The sequence below is a fragment of the Marmota marmota genome, unplaced genomic scaffold, assembly GCF_001458135.2.
Source record: "Marmota marmota marmota unplaced genomic scaffold, marMar, whole genome shotgun sequence".
In the NCBI taxonomy this organism is placed as follows: Eukaryota; Metazoa; Chordata; class Mammalia; order Rodentia; family Sciuridae; genus Marmota; species Marmota marmota.
Window position 1 is genome coordinate 1,056,721 of NW_025999927.1, and position 21,255 is coordinate 1,077,975.

The following is a 21,255-nucleotide window of genomic DNA, read 5'->3' on the forward strand; positions in this document are numbered from 1 at the left end:
GGAGGTGCCTGTCCTACCACGCCAGGGTGGCACACAGGGGTGGGGCCGTAGACCTCCTGGAAGCTTCCCTCTGAGTCACTCTACCAGGGCTGGCAGGACAGATGCACCTGAGGCCTGAGTCACCTGTGACCCAGAGCCTGGGAAGGCCACGGCTCCCCTGCAGAGTGACAGAGTTGGGGCACTTTGGGAACGGGGTCCTTTCATGGGGAAGTGCAGACTGGCTGGTATCACAGCCCACAGTCCCTGCCGCAGGACCCCGTCTCCTGTGTGCAAGCTGTGGACGGGGCTGTTGCTGACGGTTTGCAGGGAAGGGCTGGACTTCAGTGTTCCCAGCCCCCACTGTTCCTAGCTGCTTGGTGGCTCAACGTCTTCCATGAAGGACTGCCACCTCCCGGTGTCTCCTACTAGAACCTGGGTCTGGAGCCCCAGCACGGCCTCCAGAGTTCCATTGGTGGTGTGTGTCCAGAGTCTCAGAGGGCAGCTGAGCAGGCTTCTCTGGCAGCTGGGATTCCACCCATGTGCTGGGCGTGTAGGGAGGGCAGGGCTCACTCCCCAGGTCTCAGTGTGGCCAGGTCCCGGGGCCCTAATGAAGTCCCAAGGTGAAGAGTGAGGTGTTTCCAGGCCCTAAGTGTTGCCTAACTGACTGACTCACCTGGTTATTAAGTCACTGAGTTCCCTGGGAACCCTTGGGAGATGTCATCGTGCTCCCTGGCCACTGACATGGAACCTGTACCCTCTGGATGCAAACCCATCTCCCAAGGTCTGGGGAGGGGCAGTGACTGGCACTCTGACATGAATGTCCAGCATAGCCAAGCTGCTTTGGTATGTTCCCCTAAGCTGGGGAAGCCTGCACACCTTCTAACCCCAGGCAGTGGAATCGGGGTCGTGACCCCAGACAGCCCCCACCACTGTTGGACAGGAGTTGCTAGAGAAGAATGTCAGTGACCAGGCCATGAGGACAGACACCCACCATGCTGGGCACTGCTCCAGGGGCTGACAGAGCTCCCCAGGAGCCCATGTGGAGGTGGACTTGCAGGCCAAGGGGCTTTTCACTGGCCCTGCCCATCCCAGCGATGTGATATGGCGTGATCACTGAGACCCCAAAGAGCAGAGAATGTTATTCCTGTCCATTTCCATTAAAGCTGAATCCCGAGTGTTCAGAAATAGCCGCATGAGTCACCATCAGAGTTGTGTTTCAGGACAGAGAGCAACTTGCTTAGCAAGGGCCCAGGGCTAGGAGGGGCACCTCACAAGCCCAGGGCCCACGGTGTCCTGGACATGGACCTGTGTGTCCACCCACACCTGCTGCAGATGACAGCTTCAATGCAGAGACTCCACGACTCTCCAAGCTGTTCATGAAGAGGTCAAAGTTTTAGGGGCAGGAGATGGGCTCAAGGAGTCCAGTGTGGCCCTCCAGTAGTGCTTGGGCTGGGTTCTGTGAGTGTGTCCAGCTTTGCTCCTCTCATCCCACCCAGCCCTGCACCTCAGAGCCACTATTTTACCCAGGTCACAGACAGGAACCTGGGGAGCAGCAGAGGCAAGCAAGGAACTGGGTGCTGAAACCCTGCAGGGCGGCCAGAATTCCTCAGCCCTGTGCACCACAAGGATCCCAGGCTTTCTGTGTGGGGTCTGGTTCTAGAAGCAGGTTGTCATGAAACAGCACACACTCCTAAGTGACATTGCAGAGTCCTATGGGACCTGGGACGCTGGCAGAGGGGAAAGGGAGGGAGACTGTCCTATAGGCCTGTAGAGCTCCCTGAAGGCAGAATGCAAAGTCAGCTCTGGGGCCGGATGCAGCAGATGCCAGGTAAGTGGTTCCACAAGGAACCAGCTACTCCACCTGCCTCCCGTGGGACCATGGCGCCTCCCAGTCTGCCTGGCACAACAGAAGCAAGAGAGCCAGGGAACAGCTGAGCAGAGCTGGGTGCAGGGTCAGGACCCTCCAGCTGCCTGAGGTCATCCAGGGCTTCTCGGCCACCAACATACACTCATACCGCCCAGGTGCTGCCAGGCACTGAACACCCTGGAGGAGGAGCTGGGCAGACCAGGGATGGGAGGCTGGGAGCTGGCACTTGGTGGGACCTGGTGAGGCCTAGAGCCAGCACCAGACACCCCTCTGCACATCAGGCTCGGGGAGCACAAACAGGGAGGGGCAGCCCCCTCCTGCAGAGAGGCCATCGAGCAAGGTGGCACAGGGGCAAAGTGGCACAGGGCCAAGGTGGCACAGAGCAAGGTGGCACAGGGACAAGAGGCGACAGGGCCGCCAGGGACTGGAAATGGGAACACTCATAAAAGTGCATCATGGCCTAGTGATGGATGGCATGGCTTTGGAGACAGGCGAGGACCCCAGAAAGAAAGTGACCAGCTATATAGAACTCACTGGGCACCAGCACATGGGCACCTCTACCCTCTCCAGCTGCCTCCCCGCCATTGTGTGACGGCAGGACAACACCAGCTGTGGATGCGGCATCGACGCTGCTCTGTGCCTTGGGTGTGCCTCTCGGAGACCCTGTGAGGCCGCCTGTCCTTGAGCAAGGAACAGCACCTCACACAGCTCCCTCTGGCTTGCTCACCCCTGAGCTGAGACTGCAGGTGGTGTCCAGAGCTGAAGACCAGAGACCCCGTGTTGGTGACCCTGTGGGCCAGGAGAGCAGAAGCCCACTGTGGGTGGACACGCTGTGCCAAGGCTGCAGGGGGCAGTGCTGGGATTCAGGATGCCTTGCCCCCTAACGACACCCTGCCATGAGCAGGGCTGGGTGGCTTCAGCTGCCAAGCCACAGGTCAAACCGGGTCCCCCTCCCCGGTCCACAAGGTCCTCCTACCCTGGAGCAGAGGTAGGAAAGGGAAGTGACCTCACCCAGGACAAAGACTTCTGCTCCCAGCAAAATAGAATGGCCACCCCGGAGTTAGGAGACACCTTGGTCTGAACCTCCATGGCCTCTCATCCATGCACACAGTCTCCAAGGAGGCACTGGGCCCAGTGGCCAGCCCGAGCCCACCATCACCAGGCCTGGGACGGCCCTTCCTGCCTCGGCACCTGCTCCCCGACCCTGGAGGCTGCTCTGGTGAACGGAATGTGCAGTCAGCCTCTGTCCTTCCGCTTCTTCTACAGGAAAACAGAACCATGGTCCCTGTCCTTCTGGGTCCCTCACCCCTAGGGATGGCCCGGGGGGCTCCATCCATGGGCAACTTGGGAGAAAAGCTGTGGCCACTGTTTCTTGCTGCATAAGCATGACCTGGCATGTGTTCCGGGTTGGTATTCATCCCCCTGGCTCACCAACCTCAAAGCCTGGGCTGGACCACAGGGCAGACCTGCCCTTTCCAGGGGTCCTTCCTGTCACATCGATGTGACAACTCACTGGAGTGGTGGGTTGGCGGGGAGCGTGTCCCCTGAGGTGAGTGGTGGAATCCAACAGGAGAGGAGATGAATGATGTGCAGGACCCCTGGGCCCCAAGTCCTGTCTGGAAAGGCCGTTCCTCTGGCCATGAGAACCCTCTGGCCCACCCGCCACGAGCACGGGTCTGTCTCACCAGAGCTGCGTGGTGCTGTCAGGCAGGGACTGTCTCCCTGCTCACAGTGTCCACGTGTCTCACACTGACCAGCGCACACCCTGACCCTAGCACAGAGCTGTGCACAAGTCTGGCAGGAGAATGCAGGGAAGGCCCGTGTGAGCTGATGGCGCTCGCTGCAGCTGCCCCCCAAGAGACAAGGCCAGCCACCCGGTGGTTTTTACTTTTCAGATGGTCATATTTTAAAAGAAAAGCAAAGTTGATCTCAATTAATATTTCATTTTATTTAAGCATATGTATCCAAAATATTACTTCAACATGTGACCAGCATGGCAAGATTATCCAGGAAATATCTTCCCTTATTTTTTTTTAATATATATTTTTTTAGTTATAATTGGGCACAACACCTTTATTTTATTTATTCATTTTTTTGTGGTGTCGAGAATCAAACCCAGTGCCTCGCACGTGCTAGGCGAGCGCTCTCCCCCTGAGCCCCAGCCCAGCCTCTTCCCTTATTTTTTGTGTGAAGTCTTCAACATCCCGTGTGTGTGTGTCTCTTGCTCCCAGCACTTTTTCGTCAGCTGCAGGCCTGTCCCAAGCTCAGTGGCCACGTGGGACTGAGCTGGGCTGGGGAGGCAGGGCAGGAACCTCCTGGGGGCGGCTCCTGACCTGTGGAAGGACACATCCCATGGGGACCCCACTGCTTTGCTTCCGACTTGGCCCCGAGGCTTCCCTGAGGTCCCCCTCACCTGGGCCCAGGCTGTCCCCCTCCCTGCTCACTTTGGCCCCTCCAACCTGGTGTTCAAGGGTGCAGAGCCCCTTCCCCAGCACTGAGGATGAACCCACAGTTTCGTTTCTACACCAGAGACCCTCCCCACCTTTCTACTGGGTTGTCCTGACCTCTGACCCCATCTCGACGCTGTCTGTCCTGCGCTCCTACCACAAGCCAGGCTTCTGCCTGGAAGGTCCTCTCACAACCAACAGCATGATCCCCACTGCATTGCTTCTTCAGTGAGTTGTTTAGAGTTCAAAGTAAACTTGTCAAATCTCTCCAAATGCTCATCTGGAGCGTTCAAGTCTTGGCACACTTAGCTTAAGTTGGCTCCTGGAAATCCTGTACTTTTGGTCACCATTATGAGACGTACTTTTTGTTTGATGCCAATCAAATGTCCCGCCCCAAAATTCATATGTCGAAGCCCTAATTCCCAGGACTTCAGAATGCGACTGCAGAGATGGGCTTTTTTTTTTAAATGTTTATTTTTTAGGTGTAGATGGACACAACACAATGCCTTTATTTTCTTTTTTTATGTGGTGCTGAGGATTGAACCCGGGTCCCGCCCGTGCTGGGCGAGCGCTCTACCGCTGAGCCACAATCCCAGCCCCAGAGATGGGCTTTTTGAAGGGCAATTAAGATGTAAGGTTGGGGTCCCTGATCCAGTGACTGGTGTCCTGATACACATGCAAAGGGATGGCCACGTGAGGACACAGCAGGAAGAGGGCGTCTGCAAGCCAGGAGAGGGCCGGGGGCCAGGTTAGGGCACCCTGAGCTGGGGCCTCAGCTCCAGGGTTGGGACAGAATATAATTTCAGTTGGACCCTGAGGTGTGTACTTTACTGTGGCAATTGACTCCCTGCTCCTGGCGGGGCAAGTGTATGCCCAGGACTGCTTGCTCTCTGCCTGAGTGTGGGTGGACACAGAACCACGGGTTCCTGAGGGGAACCCTCTCAGCGTCAGGGCACCTGGGGAGCTGGCCAGCTCACCAGAGGATAGCTGGAACATCATTCATAACAAAGAACTCACCAGGAACTCCCCAGGTGCCTCCAAAAGGCAGCAACGTCCCTCAGATATGGTCTCCCTCCCTGGCTACAGAGTGCCCAGTAAGCTAGGCGCTGTCTCTGCGTGGAGGACACCCTGGAGAGCAACACATGCTGAGCATGTTAACCTCACACACCAAGCGACCCCAAGCCCCAAACCCAGGAGCCGCCCAGGAGGCTTGGCGACAGTGGAAAGAGGCCCCAGGCTTTGGGCCACACGGAGCCCCAGCACTCAGGTGGCTCCCTGAATCCTCTCTCCAGACGCAGGGCACTCTGTGTCCCCGGGAAGTCAGGAGAGGCCTGCCAACCCCACCAACATGCTTACACATTCTGACTCCAAGGATGATTTGATAGAGGAAAGTGGCATCTACACTTCTCTCTCATCTGTGGCGAAAACTTCAAGCTTGCACTCTAATGAATGGGATAGGATGAAGGACCAGGCTTTGTGATGAAGCTCCTCAACCGCGAAGCTAAACAAACACCCCCAGATTTGACTCACTCAAGTGAAAGCTTCCGGGGCAGCTTTTGCTCTGCAGGGTCCCAGAGACTCCAGAGACTCGATGCGCTGGACCTGTCCTGGGAGCCCTGCTGTGGCTCCCATGTCACTTAGGGCTGCGCCCGAGCCCCCCAGGCAGAGCTGCCCTCCTGTCGGGCATCGCCCGGCTCTAGCAGGCTGCAGAGGCCATATCCAGACTGTGCCCTGGGCTCCTGCCTGTGTTCAAGTACCATCGTCCCAACAGGCCTCCGGGATCCAGCAGAGGCCAAGACAGACAGGCTGGCATTTTTTAAAAAGGCTTTATTAAAGGCAATTAGTATAAAATACAACCAAGTTACACATTATAAGAACTCATCATCTCTGAAAATGTGTATCAAAGGAAGGAGGACCAAAGGGAGGCTGCTCCACTCCCCCCATGGGCCACACCCAGGCCGGAGGGACAGGAGCAGGCCCGTGACACTGACCCTGGTTCTGATGTCCTGGAGGGCTTCTGCAAAAGCAGTGAGAGCAGGGCGCTGGTCCTCAGCCGAGACCTAGGTGCAGGACCAGACACAGGCTTCTGCTGGGGAGTGTGCTCATGAGCTCCTTCTTTGACAGACCCACCTGGAGTCTGGGGGAGAAGCACGTGGAAACAGGGAGCTTCAACCTGGGGGAGGGAAAGTCGCCTCTGCACTGACCACCCATGTGGGGGATGGTCACCCGTCAGGCAGGATGGGGACTGCACTTCTCCCGAAGGCAGAGCCAACATCACGAGACCCCTCAGGACTCCCTGCTGAGGCTTCCACTCACTTATGGGGGGCTGCCCCCCAAGAGTAACTAGAGCTTGCAAGGCTGAGACAAAGGGACCAAGAGCATGGAGTCCTCAGAGGCTCCACCCCTCAGCTCTGAGGACGACCGGAATGCTGAGATTCATAGGAAAGTTGGAAAGAAAGGGGGACTTCTGGCAAGGAGAGAGATCGCTGACCAGGTGTGCCAGCAGGAGCCCTCTCTCTGCTGCCCACACCAGCAAGCACCCCCACAGCAAGGAGCACCCTGGCCTCCAGCTCAGCCGCCACCCTGAGGCGGAGGTACAGGCAGGGAGGAGGCCCTGGGTTCCCTGTGTGACAGTGCTGGCCCCTAGGGGGCTGGTGCCCAGCTGGGCTGAGCTGGCGGGGGTGGGGGGGATGCGTCAAGAATGCTCACGTGGTACAGAGGGATGTCTACCTGCCACACTGCAGTCAGGGACCAGAGGAGGGAGGTAAAACCCACGCCCCGCCCTGGGGCACAGAGCGAGGGTGGGGACCAGCACAGTTGCTAGCCACGGCTTTGGCAGAGACTTTGCTGCGGGTGGAGGCGGTTGGAATCAGATGATGTCCTGGAGAGTACTTCAGAAGGGCCTAGGAAGCGTATTTTTAAAAGCCCCCCTTTGGTCCTAAAGCTTGCTGGCAGGGGTCCGAGGGAATAAGGCCTTAGGTGAGGGGACACAGTGGCAGTGGTGTGTGCACGGCACAGCACAGGGCGCCTCCTGCCAGAGCACAGGGCAGGGCACAGTGAGGGCAGTGACCTCCAGCTGAGGTCTACCCTCCTGCCGCACAGCCCGGGAATCTGCTCCAGCCCCAGACAAGCCCTGCTGGGGTGCTGTGGGGCCCCAGGGCACTACTGCTGGGGCCACCAGCCACCTCTCCCACTCTGCTGTGGTCAGGGCTGGGAGGGCCCATCTTGACGCAGCCTGAGCAGTTGGGGGTGGGCAGCCACAGCCCGTCTCCTCTGGAAAGCAGCAGTAGTGAATCAGAGGGGCCTCTGCCCCAGCAGCACTGCCACCCCGACCACTCATGTGCAGCATGGGGACAAGTAGCAGGTCACATAAGTGCTGGGAGCTTCCTAAAAGAAACTGGTACAAAACCAAGCAACGTGGTAGCCCACAGCTGCTGAAGCTAGGTACGGATAACAGGAGGTCGGCGCACGACTCCAGACATGCAGCTCTTGTTAAACAGGATCGATACTTCAGTGACCATGGGCAGCTCACGGACGCTGTCCACCGCGTATGGACGGACTGTTTCCTGGAAGCTACCCAAGGTGGCGGGTGGCACATGGTGCAGGATGTGCCTCCAGCAAGGGGCTGTGAGCACTGGGAGCTCCTGAGGGCAGATCTTCCTGTGGGAACAGCAGCAGCCAACATGCGGGACCGAGGTCGTGGCAGCCACCACCAAGGAGACCAGCTGTGTAGGGAGGGCACGAACAGGAGACAGGATTTGGTGGGGACTTGGTGACGTTGGTGAGGAGGCCTCCTGAGACGAGGGTCATGGGCAGAGCTGGAAGGGCTTACTAACAAGATCCACTAAATTCCTAATGGTCCTTAAAAATTCCAGATGTAAAACTTCCATTACCAAATTGTTGAAAATAGCATATATATCTGGTTTTAACAAAATGAAGAAAAAACTGGCAAATTTACCAGCTTCCAAAAAATCAATAGTAGTGAAACCAGGAAACAGGCTGCAAACCCTTCCTGGGCACAGCACCCTGGACACCTCGGCTCCCGGCTGCACTGTGCCCGACACCATTTACCAATTGTCCAGAAAGTCGAAGCCGGTCTTCAGGATGACGCTGGAGCCAGCCTGCAGAGACAGGAGCACAGTGAGATGCAGCCCTCGGATGTGGGGCTAAAAACAGCACCTCATTTACAGTGGCCCAGATGACACTGCCTGCTTCCCTCTCGGGCCCTGACCTCGAATTGAGAACAGCACAGCAAGTCCAGTGCCAGCACCCCCACCTGCGCCCCACGGTGGCCCACGCGGCTGTGCGGCACAGGTGCGCAGAGCCAACCAGCGTGGCACAATCCTCTGCATCACTCGGCAAGAACAGAGATGTTCTTACACACGCAGAGAGGAAGGCAAGAACTCTGCGAAGGCTAGTGTGCACGAGTGGGGGAAGTGAAAGGTCATGGAGTGGGTCTCTGAGAGCAGGGACAATCCAGGGATGCGGCACTGGCTGGGCGGCCCCTGGGAAAGCAGGCCAGGCCCCTGCTGCACCATGCTCAGGGTCAGCTGGGTCCAGCGGGGAGCCGCCTGCTGGGCAGTGACCCTGACGTGCTACAGCACACAGGAAAGGCTGGGCAAGGTCAGTGGCTTCCCGGGACACGTGTCTTAGGCCAGGTGTGCTCACCTGAGATGCCACGGAAGGAGCAGTGTGGTCTATCCCCTTCCCTTCCCTCCTGCCTCCTGGATGTGGTGCCGCAGTCTGTGCCTTGGTCCCCGTCACAGGTCCACAAGCCTCTGGGCCCCCATGGAGCCGTCCTACTTCCCGTCAGAGCCAACAGGTGGCATTTGGCACAAACACTTCCTGCAAAGCCCGCAGGACTGGAGACAGGGACCAGGTGGGGCAGCAGAGGACAGGCTGGGAAGAGCAGCCTGCAGAGATGGCTGTGGAGCCGTGGGAGGGAGAAGGTGCTGGAACTGTGGGCTGCACCTCCTCAGGAGGCGCAAAGGATCAAGGATTCCTCAGGAAACCCAGAGTAACCAGAGACCACCTCGATCCAACAGCAAACCACAAACACCCAACTTAAAAGTGAGCAAGGGAACTTAGTGTTCTTCAAGGAGACGGCCACCAAGCTCAGGAAAGACTCACTCACACGTTAGTGGCCAGGGTGAGAGCCACGTGCCAGTCAGGAAGGGCAGACGCAGAACCTCACAAGCGCTAGGGGGACAGTGGGACGGTGCATCCGCCATGGGAAAGAGCAGAGAGGCTCCTCAAAAACACTGATAGCGGGCTGGGGCTGGGGCTCAGTGGTAGAGCGCTCCCCTAGCATGTGTGAGGCCCCAGGTTCGATCCTCAGCACCACATAAAAATAATTAAATAAAGATATTGTGTCCAACAGCAACTAAAAAATTTTTTTAAAAAAATATATCACTGATGGCCCAGGCAGTGCCCTCAGGAGGCTGAGGCAGGAACATCAAAATCTTGAAGCCAGCCTCAGAAATTTTAACAAGACCCTAGCCAACTAGCAAGGTCCTGGGTCAGGAAAAAGAAAGGACTGGGGATGTGGCTCAGCGGCTGAGCGCCCCGGGTTCAATCCTTAGTACAGTCATCCTGCATCTGGGAGGCACGCAAAGAACAGGGGCTCAGAAAGATCTGCCCACCCACGTCCCAACAGCAAAGGGAGGAAGCAAGCATTTGCCCACAAATGCCGGGCGACCACAGCAGCAGGGCATTACTGGCCACGCCACTCGCTAAGTGAAGCAAGCCGGTCACCAAGCCAGGCAGCTTCTCAATGCCAGCCCGCGTCTCCAGGGGTGCGGGGGTGTCATAGCAAGTCTGTCTGGTTGTGAGCTGGCCCAGGGCACTGAGGAAAGCTCTGGTTCAGAGGAGGCGGGGGCTTGCATGACGCTGACACTGCTCAGGGCCACTGAACCCCACACTCAGAAAGGGCAGGAATGACGTGCTCATGTCCCGTGTACTTCAGTGTGAGTTTTAAGTTTTAAAGATGTTTAAAACCAAAGAAAGTGTGACCATCAGATGACCACAGGGTCCCACAGGCCAGGAGGTCTGACTGCTAACAGCCACGCCCTGGGGCGCACAGCAAAGCAGCTGGGGTGCAGTGGGCTTCTCCATGTGCCTGTATCCTGACCAACAGGTAAATCAGACAGCTGGACGGCAGCCCCAGAGAAAAGGCCTGGTCACGGTGGAGAGTGTGCAGGAGCGCTGACCTGTTTGAGGACATTTCTCATCACCATAAGGTTCTATTGTGCGGCCAGCACCAATGGGTGGACACTCCTAGGAGGCCAGGACCCTCGTTTCCTGCTCTGGCCATGCCAACCTGTTCCTGTCCTCCCTCAGGACTCCTCCAGTGAGGCTCTGCAGGTCACAGCCAGGGAGACATCACCAGGCAGCACAGCACCAGGGGGTGAGCAGGGCCATCTCAAGGATGGACGACAGAGCCCTGTTGGGGCCTCGGCCACCCGTGATGCCCAGAGCCAGCTCCCAGCCGCACACAACACAGCACTGTTCGTGAACAATGCCCCAAAGCCAGCCTCCTCTGGAGAGAAAGGCTCCCCTGTTTCTGCGTCCTGGCTGCAAGCAACCCTCCAACACTAGCGTCATTTAGAATCGCCACAAACATTCCGTCTTCACTTTGCTGTCTCCACCTCGTCAGTGTCACAGACTGCCCAGGAAAGATGACAGGGGCCACTCCTACCAGGAGTCAGGGACACTCCAGCCACCAGCAATTCATCCCTCTCCAACACCCAGCACCTCACCCCGAGGGTTTAGCAGACCTGGCCTCTGCATCTGTCCACGCCCTGGAGAGCTCCTCTTTCATCCCTCCTCTGGACACCCCAGCCTGTGCTGCAGGCAGGAGGGCAGCGACCCCGGGTCCCCCCTGCTTCTCCAGGCCTTGGGATGCTGTTCCCAAAGCCACAGCCTGACGCCACAGGCCCCACGGAGAGGGCAGGCCTCCCAGCCTCCCCACACTGACCCTTCCTCCCAGACTCCCCCAGCCCCTCCCCACCTGCCCACAAGGGAGGGCTGGAGCCATATGGCCAGCAAACTAGTCAGAGTACCAGGCTGGGGTGGAGCCAGCTGTGAAGGCAAGTGAGAGGGCAAGCAGGGCGAGGAAGGCCACATGGACACCCTGCAGCCATACTCTGGGGTCCCCCTTGGCTGCCCCTGGAAGAGGCACCTGGACAGAAGAGGCCCTGGCACGGGCCGCCCACCTGTGTAGGCGTGGGCTCTGAACCCAGAGCGCTGTCCTCGTCCTGTGTGGTATCTAGGGACAGTGGTTTCCCCAAGGGTTCAGAGAGTTGGTCCTCGGGCAGCATGCCAGAGGTGGCTTGGGCAGGCGGTGGTCTCTCCCGGTCCACATTCACACTGGGAAGGACCCACTGCTCCTGCCGGTAACAGGCAGGCAGGACCTTCTCCCCCTTCTCCATGGACTTGATCTGGCTGGGGGTCAGCGACTGGAATCCGGCCTCGGGCCCCTCCCGGGATCTCTCCGCATTGATTTTCCAGAAGGGCGCCTCATCTTCCTTCCTGGCTGGACCCAGGGCGTCCAGGCTGGACGACCTGCTGCCCTGGGTGGGCTTGAGGGCCTGTGGGCCCTGGGAGACCTTGGGCAGTGGCCTCAGCTCACTGGTGGGAGCGCCGCTGCTCGGCTCCTGGATGCACAGGGAGGAGAGGCTGAACTCCATTTGGCTCTGCAGAGAGAAGGAAGATGGAAGCTCAGCAAGGAGCAGGCGGTCAGCCCCTCACCACCTCCCCTGCTCTGGACAGACACTTCAGGAGCTGCTGGCCGTGCACTGCCCATGTCCTGAATGGCTGTTTGCAGGACTGTGCTTGCATACCCGAGACACAGCCATCTAGAGGCACAGCCTCACCACGCCCGGCCCTGCCAGCAGCTCCAAGACCCTGAGTCCGAATCTGGCTGAGGCCAGCAGTACACAAGCCTCCTGCAGGCCCTGTGAGTTGCTGCCCACAGGTGAGGCCCCAGGGACATGAGGAGCAAGGACGCGGCCTACAGAGGGCCAGGTTGCATCCTGCCACCCAGCCTCCAATGGTGACCACAGGGGAGGAAGGGGCAGGGCAGGTACCAGCCACATCTGAGACCCAGCCTCCCGCTGACCAGAGCCACCTGGGACGTGCTGCCAAGCAGAGCTGACTGAGTTTCACTCTAGGGAAATGTTCAGTGGCCACCACCTCCAGAAGAGCCCACTGGAGGCCATCACGTCCCCAGCTCTGCAGAACAGGGTACCTGCTATCCCATCATTTCTGAAATCAATTCTGAAAATTCCCCTTGCCCCCACCTCCACTTCCTCATACCTGCCCTTTTCATAAGTAAGCAAGCTGGGTGCAGTGGCCCACGCCTGTGATCCCAGCAACTCGGGAGGCTGAGGCAGGAGGATCACGAATTCAAAGCCAGCCTCAGCAATTTAGCGAGGACCTAAGCAAGACCTTGTCTCAAAAAAAAAAAAAAAAAAAAAGGCTGGGGACAGCGGTTCAGTGTGGAGTGCCCCTGGATTTAATCCCCAGTTCTGCAAAAGAGTGAATAAATAAAGAAGCAATAAAATGATGTCACAGAGAGCAGGGGAAACAGAAGACTCCAACATAGCCCCTGCCCTCCCACGCCACAGCCACCTTTAGGCATGCTGCCCCTCTAGCTCGTGTGCTAGGAGGGGGCCTCCAGCCTGCAGCTTCTCTCAGTCTTGGGCACCACCCACGCTGCCGGGTGCCTGCCGTTGCCCTCCGTGCTGCCAGCTTTTCCTCCAGCTGCCTGCCACCTGGTCAGCACTTCCCGCTCAGACTACATTCTCCTGAGTCCTCACTGCAGGAGTCGGGGGCCAGGGACACTGCGTGCATGGCACTGTCCCCACTTCTGGGCTGCCACGTTCGGAGAGGTTTCCAGAAGTGAAAAACCAACACACAAAGGTGGTATACAGTTCTGGACACCAGCTGTCCATCTGCTTCCCAGGGAGCCCATCTCCCTGCCCCGGCCATACGTGGACACAGAGTGAGTCAAACCATCTGGCCAACCCAATCGCTTCTAGCTCTCCAAGATACCACACGGGCTCCTGCACTTGGTAAATGTCCTCTTTGGCTCTCACGTTCTTGCAGTCTCCCAGGACTCTCCCCATGGGTGGGACATGCTGCCAGAGCGAGGGGGACAACAGGCCCTGAACAGAGAGCCGCCCACTTCTCTGAACGGAGGTGCTCCTGGATCCCAGGCTGGTGGCCAGGAGTCACCCCTCTGGGCTTAGGACAGAAGACAAAGAGCTCACATTCACACCGCAAGGCAAGGTCCTGGGTGCTCGGTGTTGGAGGAATAGACCCGACACACAGCCATCAAAGCCAGCCCTGCAGAAGACATGTTCAAGAGCACATGGACATCCCGGGCACGCCCCGGGCACATGGAGTGCAGTTTTTAAATTATTTTCATCCTATAAATGAGGAAATGGAGGTCTGGAATGACTCAACTCCCCAGGTCATGAGTCTATCAGGAAGCTGTACGCTAGGACTTCAGCCTGACCCAGTGATCCCAAAGCCTGGCTGCATGGACCCAAAGCCAGTGGCCACCAGGTGAGGGGAAAGCAGAGCTTGGCAGGACCCACGGGACCTCTGCATGTCCATCCTCGGTGATGCAGCCCTTAATGGACGACTTCTGAGTGAGACTCTGAATACACTGCTCATTTTTTAATTCCACAGCAGAACATGGGGACACCATGGGTGCGCAGATGACCCGCTTCAAACAGGCGGCCTACCCCATGGAGATGGGGCACTATGACCAGGAAACTCTGTACAAAGGCTCTTCAAACCGAGCACCTTGTTGAACCGCAGGCTCTTTTGGGATCAGCAATTTCTCTGGCCCGTGTAGGACGAGGCCGGAGGGTCTGCAGACCTGGGTGCAGCAACAGGCTGAGCCAGGCCACTGTGGACAGAGGCCATTGGCAGCCATTCTTAGGACACATCACTGTGGGGAAGAAACAAGCAGTGACAGGTTGCTCCTGGGGCTTCACGGGTCCCAGAGGCCTCAAGACGGAGGCCTCGGGACAGCTCCCCAGGAGGGCCTCATCTGGGCAGAGGTCAGGCTGACCCGAGCAGCTGCCTAGTTTGGGGACTTTGGAGGTGAACAGGGAAGACAGGGAGTCAGAAGAAAAGCCTGCTTCTCCTGTATTCTTCATTCTAAAAACAACGCATGGCTGCAATCCCCTTTAAACCATGCCATGTGAGAGGGTCTCTGGCCCACTCCCTACCCCACGGGATCTGGGTTTGTTACCCAGAATTTCCAAACACAGCCTCCCGTGTGGTCCGCGACCACCCAGCTCAGCAGCCCCAGGACCCACAGCAAGAACTCTGGCAAGGCCAAGGGGGTGGAGAGCCGCCCCTCCCAGCCCAGGGTCCCCTGGGGCCCTGCTCATGGGGACACCCACAGCGGCCCTCGCACCCAGCCAGGCAGTGTAGCCGTCGGCCAGGTGGACACAGCCCCCTGCCATCTCAGAGCAAGTCCCACGGGCTTCTGCTCTGTGACTCCGCGTGTGGGAGTGCCCTTCCCTCCCAGACCCAGGCTTGTCCTGGGCTGCTGTCCACTTCTGGTGGGAGCCATCTGAGTGCCTCCCAGAGCCCACCAAGGAGCTGAGGCAACTTGCCCTCTCCAGCCCAGACCCAGCTGCTCCTCCTCAGGAAGCTGCACACCCCACAGCACCCTGCCCTGTCCCTGCATGGCCCTGGACGCCCTCCCCTCCCCATTCCTGTGGTCACCAAGCCAGCTTGGGGCAACAGGCACCACACCCAGGGAACCAGAGTGAGGCCTGAGAGGAGCCAGAGTCTGATGGGGATTCATGGGGATCCGGGGGCTGTCCCACAATTCGGGGTCCAAAGGGGAGGTTTGCTGACCTCAGACCATGCACATCTAGGAAGAACAGCTCAGGTAGCCACTCAGTGAGCACCTACTGTGTGCCAGGCACAGGTGGAACCTCCAAACACACTCACTCACATGGAGGGACCAGGACCACCACTCTCACTCACTAAGCAGGGCTGGAGCAACAGCCCCTCACTCATCTGAGGACCCACAGCGGCTCCTCTGCCTGGCCCCAGGCCCCCGGCAAGCGCAGGGCTGGGAGAGGAGGTGGGAAATGGGAAGACTGTGAATCCGCAGACAAGTTCCTCATCTCTGGAAAAAGTCCCTTTCCAGACAAAGGAAAAGAGCTGGGTTCTGGGGAAAGGAGGTCATGACAGCCTCTCCGAGCATGGGCAACACTGCATGGAAAACCGTAGGAACTGGTGGCCAGTGGACACCACTGGTCATTGGTACCTGCGACAGGCAGAACAGCGTGGGACTCAACACAGTTGTTCTCTGTTACCTCCATACAGGGAGACGGGAGAGTGAACAGAAGGCCCCTCCACTCTCAGCCCACCTTCCACACCCTGAGGAGTCCGGCCAAGCTGGGCAGGGCGGCAGTCAGCCCACATGGGGACCAGGGCTCAGCGGGCCACATCTCTTCTAAAAACAGCGAGGCCACAACAGAGCGCTGTGTCTATTTTTATGTCCCACTCACTGGACAGGAATGCGCGATATTCCAGCAAGGGGTGTGCCCGCTGCCAAAACTAACTAGTGGGCTTGGCAGCCTCCGACAGGCCTCACTCACAGGGACGAAGCTACAGGGGTGCGGCTGGACAGTATCACAGCGCTGGACAGATCCTATAACCTCACTGAGCTGTTATTCTTCTTACCTCCTCTCTACACAGGCAAGGACGGGAGGAGCAGGAGGCACATAGGAAAACCTTCAGAATCACAGCCCAACAGGGACAGGCCAGCGGGGCCAGACCCAGGTGGGCAGGGCCTAGCAGGGTCCAGGTGTAAATACCACATGCCAGTGTGTTTACCAGGCAAAGGGCACAGGCTGCTGGGGTGTGCAGAGGCAGGCGGGAGAGGGCAGAAGAGGCCCTCACTGGGGCCACACAGCCCAGCTGACCTTGGGGCACGGTGTGCCCACCTAGGGGCTGAGCCTCACGGGGACAGAGGCACACCAGCCCTGGCCTCTCTCCTGGGCACTTCCTGGGGTAACAGGAGAAGGGGCAACAGGGGCTGCAGCAGGTGGGCACACAGCCCTGGAGGAGCACTGCCTGCCCTTGCCCATGGGCCTCGGGCACGCACCCACAGGACTCAGCACAAGTGATGCACGGCAGGGGAGCCCCAGCATGGCGACCAGGATCAGGATTTGGGTAGCACTGGGGGCAGGCGAGGAGGTGAGGAGGAACTGGCCTGCAGGAGGGCAGCACAGGCTGAGGGCTGCAGGACAGACTGGTGGCTTCCGGGGCCAGAGAGCAGGTGGAACCACAGGGATCAGGGAGCCTGGGGAGAGGTCAAGGGCAGGGGACTGGGAGCTGGGCCCTGGGCCTCAGGAAGGGATTAGGGAGAGCCCAGAGGGAAGGAGGGAGGGACAGGCAGAGGAGGGGACTGCAGGGCAGAGATGGGGACTGTCGGTGAAGAGGATCACACTGGGGGTGCAGCCAAACAAAGCCACCACCTGTGCAAGATCACCTCTCCTATAGAAGCTGACCCTGCAACAGGACACAGGCTCCTCTGCTGTCACTTGACCCCGCGTAGGGCAGAGCCAGCTTGTATCAAAACCTCGTGGGCAGGAGCCAATCCCAGCTGTGGCCCTCTCCCATACCCACCCTGACTTTAAATCAGCTAACTGTGTAGACCATCCCCGAGCCCTTCCTGTCAGAGCAAGGGGCAGAGGCTCGTTAGGGACAAACCCTGGGGAACTGCCTGCCCAGGTGTGCCTGCTCACAGGTTCCCTTTGGGGACATCTTCTGCAGAAGTACAACTTCTGAGCATGTGTGGTACCTGGGTATTCCTAACCCCTGGAAGCAAAGGAACCCACTACTTGGAGGGAAGGCCCCTTCCCCGCCAGCAACAGATGGTGCAAGCCTCAGACAGACCCAGGCTCCCTTCTCTTCATCCACCCTGACTGCCTCCCCTGAACTGTGGCGTGCTGACCAACGGAAGGAACGGGCGACTGAACCCAGCCTGCACAACCCTGTACTGGGACACATCACGGAGGACATGAGCCTGCAGCCCCACGGAGGCCCTGGAAGGCTTCCCTACTCTGGATGTCCTAACTGGCCCTCAGAATGAAGGAACGGATCCCCACCCAGCTCGCTTACCACCCCCAGAAAGAGAGCTGAACACCCGGGCAGACACAAATAAGCCAGGCAGCCTGGGCAGGCTGAGGGTCCTGGGGCCAGCTCTGCCTGCCCAGCCCCCCCAGGCATCTCCAGACCCTCCAGCCCAGGCGGCCAGGGAATGCAAGGAATCCTCTGCACTCCGGCCTCCTCCAGGAGCACTGGGCGCTGGTTTTTCCTCTTGAAACTTCAGTAGCATGAGAGAAGAATGCAGCGGGTGGGGTACCACCCCTCCCCGGCTCTCCGCCAGGCCGAAGGACGGGAGGAAAAGATGACCCTTCCGGGGGCTGTGGGAATAAGAGGGGCTGGGGACTTGCTGTTTAAAGGGCAGTGTCGGCTGTGCAAGGTGGAGAGCTCTGGGGACGTCACTAGCTCAACTCACCCCACAACGCACAAGACCCCACGCTGCACCCCACAACACATGCAGTTTACAATAAGGCATCCTGGAGGTGGACGGCGGGGTGGCTACAGGATGTGGGCTGCTCACCTAACACGCTGACGGCTGGGGAGAGCTCTGCATAGCCCAGGTCAGTGGCCGCTGTGCCCCAGGACGCCCATCACACTGGGCAATGAAGGTGATTGTCCCCTGGACGGCTCCAGGACACACAGTGGGGGGCTCCACGGGCCCATGAGACCTCGGCCAGCACCTCTGGATGCCTGGCCTCGTCTGCCTCACCCTGTCGTGTCACCAGACCAAGGGCCCAGAACAGGACAAGGAAGGCCACCATGCCCGAGGCTGGCACTCCTGACAGAGCCCCTGCTCCTCCCTCCACAGCTTCCCCTGCAGATGCTCCTGCCACTCTTGTGGCCACAGAAGAGGAAGAAGAGGGCCTGGCTGAGCACCAGGGTGCGGAAGGGCTGCCTGGCCACCCAGCCTGCTCTGTGGCCTCGGGAGAAAGGTCCATGTGGGTGGCAGCTACTGTCATTCCAGGCTGCTCCCCGACACCCAGCCCAACCCTGGTCACCCTCCACCAGTGCCAGTCCCTATGCAGGCTCTGGCTCCCATCAGACCACTCCCACTCCCTACCCTCTGCACGGACCTGCGTTCTGCACTAATCTACAATGAAATTTTGAAAAAGATGTGCAGGGTGTAGATGCCAGCATCTTTAGGATGCTTGGGGCCTGGTGCGGTAGTGTCAATGGCAAAGGGAACCTACACTTTCCAAATGAACATGCTCCAGTGAGCACATGTCATACAACCCCCAAACCTATCTCTAAGGTTTAAAAATAATCTCCAGGACACCATGGCACACACCTATAATCCCAGCAACTCAGGAGGCTGAGGCAGGAGGATCCCAAGTTTGAGGCCAGCCTCAGCAACTTAGAAGTAAAGGGCTGGGGATGTGATTCAGTGCAAACATACCTCAGCTGCACCCAGTTTGCATGGTCTGGTCAGCCAGCATTTGTAGCAGTTAGCAGCTGCTCACTAAACACTGAACAGTGTACTGCCAGCTGCCCAGCACCTGGGGAAATGGTTCATTTCAGGACAGTTCCCAGCGGAAGCCTCACAGTCTGCTCAAGGACTCCTCATTCCTTTCTCCCCACCTATTCTCCCAGCTGTTCCTGGATGCCAGGGCAGGGCTCTGATCAGAAGCTGTGGGGACAAGTGACACAGGCCCCTTGAAGTAGCAGCACTTGAAAACCCCAGTGTGAGCTGGGACCCGCCCAGGCACAGCCACCTCTGCTCGCACACGCTGCTATGGCCACTACCCACCGGCACACAGCCTGTCTGCTGCTTCTTTTCCTGGTGTGAGAGGCAGCTCCCGTAGTCACTGGGCCCCTGTCCCTCTGGGGCAGCAAGACGGCTGAAGGCAAGGCACAGAGACCATCTGGACCCCTGCTCCTGAGCCACTCTGGCAATGGAGACCCCGGTGCCTGGAGGCCAGGCCCCCGCCCACACTGGGTTCTATCAGCCACGAACCAACTAGCTAAGTTCACCCCACCACAGGTTCAAAGCTGTGTCACCAGCCCCCCACTGTGGTGCCAAGTGCTGGTGGGCAGAGGGATGGGCAGAGAAGGGCCCCCACAGGGCAGCCCAAGCCTGGGCATCAGGGGTGTCACAGGGCCTTATGGGCCCAGGCTATCAGACCGACTACCACTCTGCCACTGCACACGTGTCCGGCTTTTCACAACCTCTCCTCCCTACCACAATGGGCTGCCTGCTGCCTGCAGCCGGTGTGGGCCCCGCTCCCCATGTCCATCCAATGCTGCAGAAAAGGGTGAACTACTCAATTCTGCTTCAAGGGACGGATCTAAGTTTAGCCAACTTACCCGAGTTTCCCAGGAGAAAGGAGCAGAGTGCTCGTCCTGCCAGGTGATGTCCTGGAACAGAAATTCAAGAATGAATCCAGACCTGGGCCATCCCCGTGCAAACGCCACCCAGGACCGTGGGAGCAGGGACAGGCACAACCCAGGCACAGCCCGACTATGCTAAGCAGCCCAGGTCTCCAGCCTGCCCTGGAGGTTGAAGCCCTTCCCTGGGGCTCCTCCCTCACCTTTCCCACTGGGGCTGCCACCCCTCTAGACGCTGAGCCACTTCCAGGGGATGGAGGCCAGTCCGGCAGGGAAGCTGCATGGGAAAGGAGCTGGCCCAGCAGTCTCAGCTACCAGCACAGAGCTGCCTGCTCGTGGACCATGCCTTAGACTGCCCAGCCTCAGTTTCCTCCAGTGAAGGGAGAATCGCACCCCCGTTAGCCGACCTACGAAAAGCATGCCAGGCACAATCTGCCAGCAGCACCAGCCACAGTGGGGCTTCCTTCTCCCCGAGGGCCAGCAGAGAAGGCAGGCCTGGGTCAGCAGGACAGTGGAGAACGCCCTGAGACGCAGGGCCTCCTTCCAAGGTCTCTGGCACCACTCCCAGGCCTCACCAAGCAGGAAGAGTCCCGGGACAGTCCCTGGGATTTGGCCTTGGGGCCAGGGGTGGGGGGGGCAGGGCAGATCTTTGGGATCTGACCTTGGACCTGCAGGTTTTGTCCACTGGCCTAAATCCACGGCTAGGGGGGCCTCCTGGGCTCCCCTCTGCTCCCTGCAGCATTCCTGAGCTAACAAAGACCTTATCTGCACCCTGCTATTTAGGGACCCAGGTTCTGGACCAATGTGGGTCACCACGGTTGACACAGACTGAAAATAGGATAAAGAATTTTAACTGAAACTGGTATTAAAATTATATCCAGATCTCACCACCCACCAATAAAACCCAAGTAACTATGTATTTCCATGAAGAACCCAGTGCATTCTGTCTTCCACACAGAGCAGTCCTGCGCTGCCGTCAGGGACCTGCCCCACCTCCATGGTCCTGCCAGGGCCCTCCACTCAGCTTCCAGCAGAGCCCACCGCACCCCAGCCTGGCATCCAGCATGGCAGGGACTGGGGAAAACCCCAGGGCCCGCAGGCAGAGCCTTCAACACAGCCGCTCTGCCAGGCCCAGCTGGGTCCCCGCAGCCAGCCTTCTCTGAGATGAACAGCACGGGGTCCACTGCTGAACTGTAATGATGAAGGCCATGCTGGGCCCAGGCAGTGGAAGGCCTGCTCCCCCAGATGCAGGAGGGGGGAGCCGTGATGGTCCGCAGGCCCCACCTATGGCTAGCACTGGGCCTCCCAGGACCACAAAGGCTGTTCCTCCCCCAGCCCCAATGCCTGCCCATCGGGGTCCACACCCAGTGATGCCCTGGCTCTGGTCAAGCCATACCCTCCCACATCTCACCCTAACGTGGGACACAGAGCCCAGCTCTTCTCGCCTCTGGCCCAGGAGTGACATGTCCCCTGCACTAGGCCCCTCTG

The 21,255-nt window shown here is 58.8% G+C and overlaps 1 protein-coding gene across 1 annotated transcript; it reads right to left on the reverse strand.

Annotated features, from left to right (window-relative positions):
- Nucleotides 1–6,100: 6,100 nt before the first annotated feature.
- On the reverse strand, nucleotides 6,101–19,797 carry CUNH1orf198 (chromosome unknown C1orf198 homolog). Its single transcript, XM_015504318.2, has 3 exons — nucleotides 19,747–19,797; nucleotides 11,508–11,987; nucleotides 6,101–8,414 (listed from the first exon to the last, which is right to left on the reverse strand). Exons 2-3 carry the CDS (start codon nucleotides 11,979–11,981, stop codon nucleotides 8,361–8,363), a joined length of 528 nt encoding a protein of 175 aa, XP_015359804.1. The 5' UTR covers nucleotides 11,982–11,987; nucleotides 19,747–19,797; the 3' UTR covers nucleotides 6,101–8,360.
- Between the last annotated feature and the right edge of the window lie 1,458 nt (nucleotides 19,798–21,255).

Coding starts and splice junctions, on each gene's coding strand:
- CUNH1orf198 (XM_015504318.2), bottom strand. CDS start 11,981: ATGGAGTTCAGCCTCTCCTCCCTGTGCATCCAGGAGCCGAGCAGCGGC. Junction 8,415..11,507: donor CAGAGCCCACGCCTACACAG/GTGGGCGGCCCG, acceptor CTGTCTCTGCAG/GCTGGCTCCAGCGTCATCCT.